General features: G+C 37.5%; 1 protein-coding gene across 2 annotated transcripts in view; it reads left to right on the forward strand.

Annotated features, from left to right (window-relative positions):
* Positions 1-16,602, forward strand: part of jing (AE binding protein 2 jing) — a 185,901-nt gene that overhangs the window by 139,249 nt on the left and 30,050 nt on the right. The window contains exon 1 of one of the 2 annotated variants that reach the window (XM_068772119.1): positions 633-763. The exons of the other annotated variant lie outside the window; for it this stretch is intronic. Within the exon in view, the coding sequence (XP_068628220.1) occupies positions 744-763 (20 nt within the window). The 5' untranslated portion in view covers positions 633-743. Of the gene's footprint in view, positions 1-632; positions 764-16,602 lie in introns of those variants that run through there. 2 annotated transcript variants of the gene reach the window in all.

A 16,602-nucleotide genomic window follows, 5' to 3' on the forward strand; every position in this document is an offset into this window, starting at 1 on the left:
AGTTTGTTTTTTAAGTTGTTTCCACAGAAATGAGATAAATGTAAAGATAAAGCCGCGAGCGCGCGGGGGTTGTTCGTGAAAGTTGAACGTTTTTGTATTGCGGCCCATGTTGCCTGCACTACTCGTGCTGCGCGGTCTGCCGGCAGATCGCTGTGCGTATACTCTTTACTACCCGTGTAATATCATCGTTCGCAGTGGAGAGATTCACGCTTCTTGATCTCCCAGCGGGTTGGCTGTGCGGACCCATCTGCAATGTCTGTCCACCAAGTCCCGTTGCACTTTCGCCTGTATAATCGTGTGCGACGGCGACGGTGTCCCGAAACCCGGCGAACGTAATCTTATCGCATTAGAGGCCGGACATAGGAAGGGCATTAAATTTGAACGATCGTCGTGAAGCGGCGGGCCGAGCGAGCGCCTGAAACCGGTCGGCCGTTCGTAAATAATGGATTAGAGGTGTGGCGGGGGGCGGGCGCGGCACGTACGGGGCGCGGGGGGGCGCGCGCGGGTTGCGCGGGGCGAGAGGGGCGGCCCCGGGGAAGGGGAGCCTCCCGTCGGCTCACAGCTGTTGCGCCCGGGAGCGCAATGCATCGACGGACACGGCGCGCGCCGCTCGTCCGGGAGCGCGACAGTGAAGGCAGTGGAGGCAGTGCAGGCAGTGCGAGCAGTGAGCGTGTGCCCGCGGTGTGTGCGTGCGTGTGTGCCATGGCGTGGATGTGCAGTGCGCGGAGCTGACCGCCGGCGCGATGCTCCGGCAGCGCCCGAGGTGATTATCCCTCGGCTTACCCTGCATGCGGCTCGCGGGCCCGGCCCGCACGTAATTTGTCGCCATGACTCTTATAATCATCGGTAAGCAACGCCGTGATTATATTTTTGGCGCTTTTTTGGACCTAGCAAAAAGATTACCGCTCCGCCGGGCGGCGGCGACAGCTTCTCTTTTTTGTTGCATTTCGACAATGGATGTCGCCCTTTCGCTTAGGGGAGCTTTGTATACATTAAAGCTGAAGGTTTATTTTTTGTGACTCCGCAAGGGTTTTAAGTAGGCGCACATACCAAATAACATCGTCGGTTTATTTTTTATGTAATTATGCTATTTTTATATCAAAACATGACTCGAAAATTTTCGAGTTGCTTATGACGAAATGTTTAATTGTATCAAAAATGTAATGTAACGTAAAGGCAGTGTCCGTTGTGTACGCGCGGTTGTGTACAGATGAGTAAGCGGTAGTGATGTTAGTCAGCCGGTTCGCGCGTAAGATAAATAAACTTGCATCAATCAAGTGTTTACGCAGGCTCCTTCTCGTTCAATTAATTCCCCGGCGCGTTGCGACATCGAGCTCGCGGCGCGACCGGCCGCCGTGAGTAACGTGCGTACGCGTCTGGAAGTGCACGCGCCCGCACAGCTTCCGCTTTAATTCACTCTCTTCTGAATACCGATGGCATTTTACAACAAATCCCTAAACGGCTGTAGTTGACAAAGGAAATCGCTTTAAATTTGACGTTACTGCTCTTTGAATCAATCACAAACAACAAGCTGAAACAAGAATGAATTGGTTACTTAATTCTTGCCATTTCGTGACCCAAACAGTGTTTGTATTTACGCATGTGTTGGAAATATATGTCGATAATTTTCTTTTTAATATAAAGTTTCTTAAGTAAAAGGTTTTTCTTGAAAAGACTAACGATGACTAACATCTTCGTCAAGAACATTTCAGTATGTTGTCCAAAGTTCCCTTTTGGATTCTATGTGAGAAGCAATACAGAATGTTGAAAACTAACTAATATTGTGTAGCCAAATGGGCCTTCTACATTGTCTGTTGCGCTATATATGTATATATTATTCACATTGATATTAATCATTTTCATATATTTACACCTGTCCAGACACCGTCTCCTAAAGAGTCACATATTTTCTTCAGGCTTAAGTTGTGCCCAAGTTATGCATCAGTGTTCATTTTAAAAAAATCAGAATACAAAATACCTTTATTGAATTCATTTTTAATTTGTCAATCATTTTTTACATATAAAAAGGCCAGCGTAATCAGTCCACAAATAAGCTACCATCAGAAATGATGATCTGCTGAGAAGAGCCGATCAGAAATCTAAGTTGTTCTTTTCAAACGAAATTTATCAATGTTTAGTCAAATAACTATTAGCTGGTGACTGCTTTAAAAAAGTTTATTTAAAAAATATACATTCTATTTTAGATCTTCTCTAAAAAAAGTAAGGTCTAAGATATCTCGTGGAACTTTATTATATATGCGTACACTCAGACCCTTGAAGGATTTGTTAGGTTTTTGAAGATAAAATTTAGGCGTTACGAATTATTAATTTTCTGTATATATGGTGTGTCTGTCGCGATAAAAAAAGTAAAAGTTTTTGTCGACTTGAGTTGTTTTTCGAGCGAAAGGTCGCGATGTTCGCGGAACAGTGCAGTTGTATTAAAACGCCAGGTGCAGCCGCCACCTTGTGTGCAACTTTCCGCTATTGCCCATTGAATAATTTATCTATTCCTTATCATTAGTCGTACATACAGTACTAAGTGTCACTTTAGATGTACTTGTGTAGATTCCACGCTATGCGAGTGCAAGAAGTTCAATTCCACATATGGCCTATGATTTAATAATAATTTGAGTATGTTTATGACAACGTTTGTAAACATATCGTAATATAGCGGTTATGTTCCTTTTGCTTCTCCTATTGACTGTTAGTTCAAGTTCATTACATAATTATGTTATATAATAAATTGACATTATATGTGTTACACACCAACTAATTATAGGAAATCCCTTTCTTTTTATTTTACTATAATTTACTGATTTCTTTAATAATGAACATCTATACAAATAATCAATATTTAATAATTACTAATACGCTTTGATGTCATCCAAAAATGCTGAATTGCAATCTACATCAATCTTGACCGATGTTCATAAATTCCAAACGAATAACTAATATACAAGTAATAAAAAAATTGTTAACAATATTCGGATTTCTCTTACGTAACCTGTGTAATTTATTTATTGACTTATCGAATTAAATGTTCACCGGAATATTAGAGTACGGAGCCATTATAAATATTGTAGTCGTTTACATTGTCACTTGTAATTAAGGAACCCTAATTTATTCTAACGCAGCAATATCATATAAAGCCAGTTTCTTTATCGCGTCTCAATATGAAATTTTGCTTCAATCTACTATTGTCCCTGTTTTTCTTTCTAGTGTTGGATTTCGTTTTTAACAGTAAGTTGTTAATGAATTATTTGAATAGTTGTTTATGCTACATAGGGCTTTGTATATTTACTGTTTATTAAAGTTTTGTATAATTTTTACCGTAGCGTGTAATTTTTTTTCTGGAACTTATTTGCTTATCCGCGGCTCACATAGAACCGATCTTTTCGAACCCATCTTAAAGGGACTTTTTATACCTCTAGTTGATTATAGAAATACTGCACCCATCTGTTCGGCTTTTGGATATTTTTTTTTCTAACATTTCTTGTAATTTTTCTTTTGAAAATAGTTTTTGTGTACCAATTCACCTCGGGGTTTCCTTTGTTGTAATTTAACAAAGAAATAACTTTTATTACTTTTGTAAGCAAGAAAGTTTTTTGTATCGAAGTTTAGTGTTTCAGAGAATTACGAATGAACTGTAAAAATAAAACAATTTGGGTAGGAGTCTATTGACTTAATTGCGGGTCTGCTTTTTTTTTCAAATATATACCTGTGATGACTTAATATTATATATATTGCAGAGCAAACGTGAACATGTATAATATTGGGTGTGCATTTGCGCGCGCAGGCGTTGGTCCGTGACGTCGCTCGCCGCTGCATCGGCTGCATAATGCGATTTAAAAGCAATCTCCACGGCTCGCACGCTCAATTTCCCACTCCCAATGTTCAATGATCCCGATATTTTGTTATGCAAACTGCATGCCCTGTCTATCTCCTCTTCCCGACGCGAATCGTGAGCGTTACGTTAGAAAAATAATATGCAAGCTTATTGCATCAATTACATGCACTAGCTAGTTATCAATGCAATTAAATTGTGTGTAAGTTGACAAGACAGTTCTTCTTCTTAGTCCTTTTCTTCTTTTCAATCGATAGACGCCCACTGCAAGGCATACGCCTCCTCCAAATGGCCACGACGGTCGGTATTGTGCAGCGCAGCTAGCATTCAGATAGTTATTTTGTTATTGTAGGCAATTTGCATATTTCAGATTTATAATGGGCTATAATTGCTGCATAAGTTCTAATTTTATATTTAATAACATTATTACTTTTTAATAATTGAAATCATTATTACAACCGTAAACTGTTAACCATAAGCCTCCCCCAGATATTTTTAATGAAACCGGTTCTAAAAGGGAATATAACATAATAGATTATCGCTTGTGTGTGTAAATAATAATGATATGACTGTTATGGTAAGTTATATTAACAATAGTTATACTTACATTGCGTTGAATATGTGTAGTACACACATGTGTGGCATTGTAATAAGTAAAGATGGGGTTTATGTCAAACTTTATAGATATGACTCTGGAGTCCTGGATTTAAAAATAAAATGCGACACAAAATATCACTATTATCACATTTTAAATAATAACCGTGTAGAAAATAGTAATTTGCTTACAAACTAAACGTTACTATCTATTTAAAATAGTTTAGCCTCTTCTGATTACAGATATTAAGTCACTTTATGTTTGTTTGTTTATTGGGAAACCTTCATCGAGCAGTCCGCAGTCTTGTGAAATTCTCGGTCAATATCACAGTTTCCGTTTGCGAAATTGTATTACTCGTCACGTAATATTCGTTACTAAGTAACGTCGTATTGATGTTTCTGAATATAATAGTTGTTATTAATTATACTTTTTAATGTTGTTACTACTGTCAGGATTAGGTAAGGTACCCTCTGAGGCAAAGACCGAGTATGCCCTGATACAGCATTGGATGTCAAACAATCCATCTAAAGTTTCTTCTTGACCTGTTTTTTGTCTAAACAGTTTGAAGGTTATAGATTCACACATTGTTCGCTAGTCAATCGTCAATCAGTGTCTGACTTGTAACACTAGGTTACTATTGCGCGTTTTAGTTTACACCATTATATTTTTTATAGTTCATTCGTATGTCTTTTAAGTTGAACATTAAAGGAAAATGAAAACGACTATAGCTCAGCCTTTTCTGTATCGCGCTGGTACAGTAATTGTCCCTCGTCACGAAGTCCGTAACCGGTTGGTTCGATGTTGTTATTTTTTATTGCGTCCGGATTGATTGCTTCGCTCGAAATCCTTCCGCTATCTGACGTCTCTGTTATAACTGATTTGCCATCATTTTTATTGCGGCGCCTTTATAGAATATTATTGCAGTATTTTATCTCACGTGTAGGTATATGCTCGCAGCTTCGCTGTGCACGGATTATAAAACTCCGAGTTGGGGATTAACGGCTTAATCGTTCTGCAAGCATATTCCCGCACTATAATATATATATATAAACTCATAATGATTATGCTTTTGTCTAGAATTTTATAATTCTAGCTCTAGTTTTATTTAGGCCTTCACTATAACTCCAAAATTCTTTTATCATGTTTACATTATTTATAGAGGGTATATGGCCGACGGGTCTCCTCGAGTCGCAGTCATAACATGTTACCGTTTAGTAAATCACTGAAGATTACACTTTACTAATGAATTGTTGAAAACCCTTTGGAAATAAAGGAGGCCTATGTCCAGCAGTGAAAATCCTACTGAAATATTGAAGATAATATTTAAAACTTGATCAAATTGTTTTATATCAGAAGACGTATATAATACGGATATTATCGACGAGTGACAGTCCTAGCAGATGTCCACGCATGGGAATCTTTGTGCCTAGTCACTCCACGGAGCTTCCGCCTAAGTAATATATATTTCAGCAGTCTCCCAACCCGGAGAAATAGTAGTAAGCGGCCCGAGTGAAGGCTCCGTCGGGAGCCCAAGGGCTTCACTGCCTTCAATGGGTTTACGCTATGCGCTTTCTGCGTCTTTCCATTATAAACCCTCGCCAGCAGTAATCCCATAAAAAACCGTACCGACCAGCATTATTTTAGCACATAAATAACTTGGAGACGACGGGTTAAAAAAATCTTTTCTTCTAAATAAATATTATCGTACTATATGTTTATATACATTAGTTTTAGTTCCTGAAAAGATGGGTAGAAAATGTGTATGCCATGGGGCGTTCTATGCTTGCAATTCCGAAATTAGCTTTGATATGAAGTTACCGGATAGTTGGGTGATTATTCATTAATGAATTTCGAGCCCGCGCTGCGATGCGGTGTGAGGCGCACTTTGCGTCGACCTCGTACCTTATTCGCAGCGTTGTATTTTGTACATTTATACATCACGAAATATTATTGAACAGAAACACTTAACCATTCGTTATCGGTGTTTTATGTGATGATATTTTTACGAGTATTATGTGACTATTGCTGTTCAATTTATTTATTTTTACTCTCCGTATCAGACTTCTGATGAAGTCATCGCTTAGAACATGCATAGCTATTCTGTATTTTTATATTCTGGTGAGCTTAGTTTACAGCAATAGTTTAACGACCAAACAGACTTACGGCCGCTCAGCTTATAGATCCTCAAAAAGCATGTACTGCGTTTACTATGACGTTACTGCTTCGCGTAAAGGGTAAAGGATATCATTTAAGAATCCGGTTTTTACAAAAAGAATCCTAAATCTATTATCAATATAAAATTGCATTTATCATTATAATAATTAAAATGCAATATCAATCAAACCAAAGAAATAATTTTATTTAGCAATAAACAGTATTGATTGCGTTTTAGAGGCAAGCACATTTCAACTAAAAACTTTATCGTTCAAAAACTTTTTCAAAACTGGTTTCAAACCCACGTTCAAACTGTCGTGTCTCTCAATGCAAGCCTACGCGTTTCTTTACATACAACACATCTGGTCACATTTGTTCGTAACGTCCGAGCTATGATGTTTGTTCTTTGCGCAAGCAAATCTTGGCCGCAATGCACTCAAAAGGGCAACGCGGGCCCAGGCCCTCGTGGCCACGCGAACTGTGCCGCTGTTCTAGCGTTAAAAGTAAAAAGGAAGTAGATGTAGACAGCAGCGCGTCGCGGCTGAGCGTCGGCGCTACATTAAACACGTCTTCGGGCTCGTAATGCGATCGTAACGAAATCGAGCGGGTCGTTCACCCTGAGCGTTTGATCGCGCGTTCGCTCAAAATACGCTCGGGTGCGACGCGAATAATGATTCACTCGGCGGAGCGGAGCGCTGCCTTAGCCGTTTGAGATGACGAAACGAATATTACGCGTTGTTGTGTTATGTGTGTTATGTATGAACGCTCTTACGTGCCCCGCGTCGCTTTGGGCACGGCGGGATGATAGCTTACGCTAGCACGGCCGTCAACGCTTTAGACGTCCAGGAATCAAAATTAAAAAAAAATACAAATGGAAGGTAAAGGTTTGTTGCTAAATATACAAACAATATCAATGGTTAAGTTGCTAAAAGTGTGCGGACGTTTCATGATGATAGTTCCTTTCTAAAATAGCATCAAATTTGAATATAAAACATAAGTTAGCTGTCGTTGCGTATATTTGTGTATAGACTACATAAATGGTAATAAATAGCAAATAAATTTCTAAATTATGTTCATTGTGAATGTAATTTTGGTTTCGGATGAAAAACTTCTCTTTTTGCATTAACTAGACACCTTGCCCTCTAGAAGGATAAATGAGGTCATGTAATTTTTGCTATATGAAGTAAGAAGTGGCCCCGGTAAATGTTTTCGGGAGGAACTTGACATATTAACAGAGATAAAATTGTATTCGCAGTTTTTGCGATTATGCATAATGCGATCGTCGCGGTGGGACGATTTAATAAATGTGTCCCCCTATCTTGTCTTTATATTTTATACGGTTTATTTTCAAATTTAATGCAATGCAAGTTGCGATAACGTTTGCGGAACTTCAAATGAATATGTCGTCAAAAACAAAATGCATGGCTACCATTTTAGTTGCATACGCGCTCTGCACTATGTATATATATAAAAGAAAACTATTTACAATTATTCTTTCGATCTAAAATAAACAGAATTTAAAAAAAATGTTGGTCTGGGTCGCGGTGGAGGGGGGAGGGAACAGGCAGATATCAACTCGACGAGTGTTTTATGGTTTTATTACAGCCATCGGAAATGTAAATTGATGTTAATGCCACACAATAATCACTCTCCATAAAGCCTATGATGCAACCTATACATTTATATATGTACTATCTACATGGAGTTGTTTATGGACGCTACCATATTTATGATCGTTGTCGTCCACGCGGATAGTTTTATTGCGATTGCAACATTCGATTTCCATTTTGGAGATAATCTAAATACTAATTGAATGCTAGCTAGACGATTATGCTTATTTGGTGATTTTAAGATAACGGCATTTAAGGGTTTATCGTTCAAGATATACAAAGTATTTTACCTAAAATTTATTCTTTAATCTAAATGCATATTTAAAATAAAATTTAAAAACTTGATGATGTTTTATAGTAAAATTCGGTAAGTTTTTTTTTAAATAACGTACGTATTTCGGAAAGCCGGTCAATTAAATAATAAATATATATATATATATATACATATATATATACATATTATATACATATATATATATATATATATATGTATATATATATATATATATATAATATGTGTGTGTGTGTGTGTGTGTGTATACTGACTGTTAATTGATTTTATAAATCTTGAAATTGATTATAAAGACAAGATTAAAATTATCTGTGAATAATAACTTTAATTGATCTTTCAAAGACGACTTTATAATAAACTATTACGAATTTAAACTTTTTTTAATTTTATATTAGATTTATTCTAGAATTTTAATTATTTTAAAAGTTGAACCGACACGTGCTGATGTGTGTACATTACTCACTGTCGAATATGTTTGTTAAATATTTAAATTGGGTCTTCTTAACATTGGTACCGGCGGCCGCGGCTCGATGCACGCTCGCGCGTGTTGCCACAATTAAAGTGCAATTGTCGTGCGAGCGATTCATAAAACTTTTGTTTATCTTTCGTACTCGTAACAAGAGCTTTTGCATGTTAAGAAAGCGTTATTAGCGTAATGGGCGGAGATGCTATCGCTGTGTGAAGCGGCGTTTGATCATGGGGGTAATTTGTGGTGGGGTAACGAACCTCGCGCCGCGCCCGCATGCCCATTGTCCGGCGAACAATGCCGACTTATGGGACCGGAGTGACCGCGACAATGTACTTCCACTGTGAGTTTCTATACGGACGTGCTCGACGCCACAGGCCCCGACCTTTCTTCGGGGTAACCATTCAAAAAACTAACGTTCTTAGACAATCAATTAAACGTATGAAGCTAAGCACTGGTTTACTACTAGACTGATGACATATTTAAGTTCGCAGAAATACTTCGATGCGGGCAGCGCAAGACTATTCATAGAGGCGATATTTGGTAAAACCCTATGCCTTGCAGTGGAAGTCTATCGGCTGATATGATGATGAAGTAATTTTTCACTGTATGAATTTATATTTTTTTACAAACATGCATTAGTATTATTAAACTTTAGTAATAGTCTTAGCAAAACCGTAAATAAGACATCAGCAAATAGAATCTACATGTCGGTTAAGGTGTTAAAGCTTTGAAGGTTTGAATTTATAGCTCGCTCGCTGTCAATTACTGCATGGTTTTATAAATCATAATTGACGTAATATAGTAAGGAAAATCGTTTAAACAACATAGCATTATTTAAAAGTAATAACAATATATTTACAATCATCCGCATTAGAAATAAGTGTAAAGCTTTTATACCTATAACCCAACACATGCGCTGTGAACTTTTTTAAAAACAAGTGCTGATATTTAAAGCCTTGTAGATTATTTATACGCAAGTACATAGGTAGTGTATTATACTATGTGTGTATTGGTAGTGTTGTAAACAGTGGATTAGTAGGTTGTACTACTTTTTTTCCGATACGTTGTTCCTACTGATATATTTATATAACCCTTTAGCATATAATCACGAGCCTGACCCGTGGTGGAAATTTTGTGCCATTAACGAAAGTCACGTGGTTGAAGGCCAAAAATTTAATTATTTACGTTCAATTATAAATTTTATAATGATCAAAAATTAACTATAAAAATCACTTTTTAAAAAGAATTATTATTGTTTACCGATCAATTGAATAAAATTGCAGCCTAAGGTTCTTTAAATTATTAGTTTGTTCCTAAACTCTGTTTAGTATTTAACAATTCCTTTCGTTGCACTGAAATATATATTTGTTTGTCATGAAATAAACATTTTGTGTGAGTTGTTAAAGTTGAATGTGGGTCTCGGAATTGAAAAAAATCGCCAAGGGGTTAAGTAGAAATTATTTTTGTTCTTAAATGAAATGAATAAAAGAGATCACGTGTTTTTGTTTTGCCGCATGTGCGAAAACAGTCGGACAGCGCGGCGCGGTTGCGTAAGGCGGTTCACTCTCACCCGCTGCACTTCCCGCGCGAATGCCACTGCGCGCGCTCTTTGTCTTATTTATATCGGGTGGAGTGACCTTCAAGAAAAAAAAATACGCCCGCGACGTCGTCCGAAGCGGCCGGTATCTTTTAATTTTTCTCCAACTTATCTTTTAAATGTCATTAATTAATCCTTGTCATTGACATGCGAAAAAAATATGCAGCGGCGCGATAGATAATTACAGAAGTATTCTTCACACCTGTAGTAGTTCGTAATTTTATAATCCTTAAGGGTGCATGTTAATAAGCACTTACCGTAATCAAAAATAACTTCAATAAATATGTTATCGGTGTTTATCATCAAAAAATGTTTTACTAACAAATTAGTTACATTCGTAATTGTAAGGCTTTTTATTTTGATAAAACATTGTAATTTATATAAGTTACAAATGTACTAGCTATAATTAGTTATTTGTGTATTCAATTGGATTTTGTAAATACAAGGTTAAACAAAGTGACAACAATATATAATAAAGAGCCTGCACAGTATCTTGTGGCTTGCAGAAAATTGTGAAAACGATGGAAATTAAACGCGTTGATTTAATAGCCTAGGAGTTGATTGTTTCCAATTTGGCAGCGGAACAATGTCCGAGTGACCTAGACTGCGTCTAGACTACGGCTTCCGTTATGAGACACGTTGGCGTTTTGAGATTTAGACAGATTAGTTTGTCAAGTGTATTATGTGTTTATTATATATGTATATATATTTATTTATGTGTGTGTGTTTGTCTATAATCATTGATTAATGAAAATAAGAACAGTCTTAACTTCATTAATTTCATCATCATAGTTTTTGGTGTGTGACAATTTTACAGTAAGAGGGATTGTTCTGATGACTGCACTAGCGGAGAGAAGCGAATGGGCCGCGCTGGTCTCTTTCTGTAAAAGCGTTTCCAAAAGAAGACTGAGCGGGATCGAAAGAGAGGCAATATATTTAAAACGACGAGGTAGTGGTAAAGAACGTTGTGTCTCGTTAACCCTTTAGTTCAGGTTCCTAAGAATAGGGCTAAAGAAGTACCGATCTTACAAGAATCGTTGAGCCTCATTGTCCACTTATGCCAAGCAATACGTAGTTGTCTCGTTCTGCCGTCCTAGATCTCAGAAAACGAGGGCACTGATGGAACTCTAAAATATTCCCGGCACTACTCTCTGGGACCTCGTCACGTTTTGTAGCAGAAACTGATCCCCTTTAATGGTGCAGAGGACGCCTACAAACAGGGAAGTCGGTAAGAATCTTCTTAGAAAATTCTTCACATTCCTGAATAACTGTACAAACTAAGTCTTTTCGAGCTAGTTCTCGAGCGCACCTTATTTATCGTAGAGTTGTGGTAGAAACAAACATACTTCGGAATCTTTACAATCAACTGTTTTCTTTTCTGTTATCCTCTTCCTAATGTCGAGTGCGTTGTCGTCAGGCCGCGACACGCGCTGTACGCTAATTAATGACCGGATGCCCACTTCCCGATTTACGTCACCGCCCGCCGGCCACAAAGGTCCGTAATCAACTAGTTTTTGGTAGTCGGCTCAGGTGATTCCTCTACTCGACGCCTGGTTTAGCTTAACTTATAACAGCGCAATTAGTTCTACCGTATTACTGCACGTATTTCACATAAGCATACAGAATATGCGCACACATAAAATCTTAAACAAAATGTTTTAATTTTTTTTAAGCGACACGCTTTAAAAATTTCTTAGTGGTTACATAATGTTATAGAAGAAAAGTTTCGTAATACTACTAATGTGTGCCAAAAACAAAACTGTGAAAAATAGATTGTTACATAAAAATAAGAAAAGCGTTGGCAATATTTAAGTTTAAATCTAATACTATCAACATAACGTATATTCAAAAATAAAAAAAAAATGTAATATCTGTACTACACATAGACACGTGTTTACCACACTCCTTCACTTACCTCGACAAGACGTTATTTTTTTGTAAATTATAATTATATCAAAGTGAAATATGATAACCGCTGTATTTAACCAATAATTGAATCTGAAAATAAAGCATTTATATCTAATTTTTGTCAACCAGCTGCCTCTAGTTATTCCAGGTCCCTGACAGCCCCGCGTTGTGTCTACAGTCAAATAGCGTATGAGTTTAGTGTAAAATAGTTTGTGAACGTCAACGCACACGCCACCCAGCAGCGAGTTAAGATTCAATTTATATGTAAACTCGCTTAATTGGGCGCGTAACCCGCTGCGATAACACGCCGCTTGAAAACGGTCTAACGAATATTGAACCGTTCCGTTGGATTTGATTACGTAAAGGGACCCCCTATATTTGCTTCATTATGTAAATGTATAATTATTTCATTCCTGCTGCATCACTATACTTACACTTTGACTTATCGAGACAAAATGATTTGGACACTGCAACAAAATCTATGATAAAAAAACTAGCTTACATAACTTACGTCAAGATTATAACATAATTTTAAATAAGTTCCTCATCGAAATGAATTCATTTAAAGGAAAAAAAAAACAAAACATTGACCGTTCATAACGGAGCGTCCACTGGTGACGTAAGAGATGTCAAACGAGTTATTACCGAGCTGTGAGCGATATAGGACGAGGAAATTTTCACAATCGACCTTTCGGCCCCAGTTATTTCGAACAAGCAGCTATTAGCGCATTCCGTGCCGGCCGCTATTTAATTTTAACTCGAAATATTTCGCTTCACTTATATGAATCGGAATGAATTATTATTTTGATATGTTTATTTAGGTTTACATTTAAATATATTGTAAAAACTAGTTTTGAATATTTACTTTTCTTAGCAATTATAAAATAAAGAGTTGTTTTAGGCCGAGATTATTTTGATATGATAAAATATACCTACGACTAATAATGACTAGCTGCTCGATTTACCATCGGATCTTTATGCAGAGAATATTAAGGTATTTGAGATTGTAAAACCATTAAGGTAGTCCGTTACAATTAGGAAGGTCCAAGGTTTCCTACAGTACGAGCCGGCGCCCCTTGGCACTGCTTAGAAACGTGTCTGGGTAGATTCGGCCTCCCTCGGCAATCCAGATAAGCATATCTTTTACCACAGTAATATTTTTGTTTCACGGTCGCTTTGGTAAGTACGCGACGTAGTTTTCATGAGTCTGCGATGGTCATTGTACCCAGTGTTTACTCAGTGATCGCGCCAAACGCAAATATTGAGTGCACGCTCACGTCCTCAGAATATAACTTTGGTACCGAAATAACACGGTGTCCTCAAAACGCATCTGCAAATGTCACACGACGCATGCGCTTGATGCGAGCGCTTCTAAGAAACGTGCTCGGGTGCCGTTACGCGGGTACAACGCCACCGGACGCGGTGCATTGTCATCGAGCGTGGTGCGGCACTCGCGCTTTGTTTCGTACGGGCGCCGCGAGGCCGTCGCGTCATCGCGACCAAGGTGACTGCAGCTACGATTACTGCATTTGATGCCGCTTATTAGTTTCCGCTACCGCCGCACCACGAACAGAAAAACACGATCGTGCGACTTTGTTGAGAGAAATACTCGATTGATTCCTATCAATATGCTTGCAAATAGTTTGTCAACAATATTTTAGATCAACATTACCTGTGAGATAAAGGTGCATACAGCCAGTACGGTAATGTTTAAATGCATTTATTAAAGCGTAGAGTTTTTATACAGAAGAAGTTTTTAAATACAGAATATTTAAGTCGATTTAATGTTTTCGAAATCTGAACACACGGGCGTAAACTTTGACTCGCGCTCACGCGAGTCACGCTCGAGAACTTTTTGCCTGTGACTAATTGGATGAAAGCGACTCGATGCTAATTGTTAGGCGATAAGCGGTAAACAGCCTCGTTACCATAAAACAAATGGACACCGGCATGCTAATTGGCGACTTTACGGCGCAAATTCGCAGCTTACAATTATTTACGCGATTAAATTAAAAATTAACTCTTTCATTATTTGGCCTCTTGATTATATCATATTTTTTATTTCAAGAAATAAAACTTCCCCTCGATAAATTTTTACTATTGATACTTATGAGAATCGATTAAATATATTACTTTCGACTTACAATAGTAATTCGAATGTACTAAATGCGGATAGGTACTAATACAGCGTGTCCTTTTACATCGCTACGCAGCTGCGCTGTGTTTTGCTTAGCGTTGACATAAATGTATTCGATCATGGTGCAATTGATACGAAGCCTTTCTAGGTGTTTCTTTCATGTCTCGACTTCTATATTGGCAGCTTGTATAAGCATAAATGAATAATCACATTACTTTTTTTTTTTAAAAAACTTTGAATGTCATCTCCAATAGTTCTGCTGGCTTAATTTCGTCAAATCTTCACGAAAAGACAAAAATAAATTGGTCAATAATTATATCAAATAATATAATTTGACTTTACTTCAAAGGATCTGCTGTTATGAATACGGTATATGTGTATTGTATTGTACTGTAATTCTGATCATTTAATGATAAAATGAACAATGAAATACATTATTGTTAAATTTATCGGTTATTGCTCATGAAATAATTAATTTTAGTTACCAATTTATATACTCGAGTCGTTATTCGTTTGCGTCTTGTCCTTTTGACGTGAATTTATCTTAGTTTCGTAGATATGGATGGACTCTGTGGTCTATCGCTGCATACTTGACGATCATTTACTTTGGAGTGACCTTTGCGTCTGTAAACATTGATACGGTGGTCAGCGCTTTGCGAAATCGGGCAACGCCGTCCGCGGCGCGGGCACTGCAAAGTTATCGGCGCGGCGCGGGGCGACGCCCGTCCTTTTATAATTGTTTGTACTAGTCTTTGTAGGGTGTCCACTCGATTCCGGATAATTTTAATTAAAACTTAAAAATATTTCTCCTATCACCATATATTTTCTTCATTTATTTCGAATTACAATAAAATAATTAGTTATAGGACATGTCTCAACTTATTTTCAGTCATTGCCTATTCGATGTGACTATGCGACTCTAATATCATTATTATTATTTTTCTCATTGAGGCCACCTAACCATAATAAAACCAAGATCATTACTTATCGAGTTTTATCATACACTAACACGGAAACAAGGTTACCTACTACTTACAATAAGTAATTTAAAGAGAATTGATTAAGTTTTAAAACAAAACTTCGGGAAGTTTTCGATAAACTTATATCAGGCTAGTGTTTTCGTCAGTTAAATCTTTAGATAACAATTCACTAACACATCTAGAGTTTTTAAACTTTAGCTTACACACAATCATAGTGAATCAGAGCCAGAATAGGTTTAAAATATAAGATCATTACAATTGTCTGTAATCGTTAACGAAATTTAATTTTACAATTAATGATTTTAATGCTTACATTGCTATATCTATGGAGTTTATGTTAATGCTCTTAGCACATCGCATAAGCTGAATGAACGGAACTTTAGGAATAGTTAAGTAAAGAAACTGCCTTACTTAGTGCATGGTTTGCAGGCCGCTGGGAGCTGTATTATTGCGGACGTAAATAATAAGTAAAAGCGTGGCTTGGGACGCACAGCACGCTGGTCACCCTAGCGGAGGGCAGGGGAGCGACCGTACGTGCATCAATATGACCACACGCGCGGGTTGTTTGTGTTCGCTAATGCGAATGCGCTCGGAAGCTTATCTGCCTACGACATCTGTTGCTCGATCGCTCAATAAAATATCACGTACGGAATTATCTTTTTAATCGCGCCCTGTACGCACCGCTGCTGCGCATGCACGCAATTAATCTAAACGTCATCAATATGTATATATATAGTTTAAAAAAAAATGTGAGCCTTTATTTGCAGAAGACCAACGTTAAAGTAATAATGAATTTTTAGAAGAATTTATAATGCAGCCTATTTGAAAAAGGTTTAATTTCGTATTGCGAATTAAAATGTTGCATGGAAAGAAATGAAAGATACAGTTAAAACATTCAAATGAACTGAAATTCAAATCATAAGACTGTTGACTAAACTGGTCGGAGGTTTCGTGTCCAGGAAAGAGGATCCGATTTCATTACACCGACCGCTTCAACCTTGGTCCGGCGCGTAGCG

Source organism: Battus philenor, unplaced genomic scaffold (genome assembly GCF_028537555.1).
Source record: "Battus philenor isolate CCGP_79_NKW_IND1 unplaced genomic scaffold, ilBatPhil1.0.hap1 SCAF_4, whole genome shotgun sequence".
In the NCBI taxonomy this organism is placed as follows: domain Eukaryota; kingdom Metazoa; phylum Arthropoda; class Insecta; order Lepidoptera; family Papilionidae; genus Battus; species Battus philenor.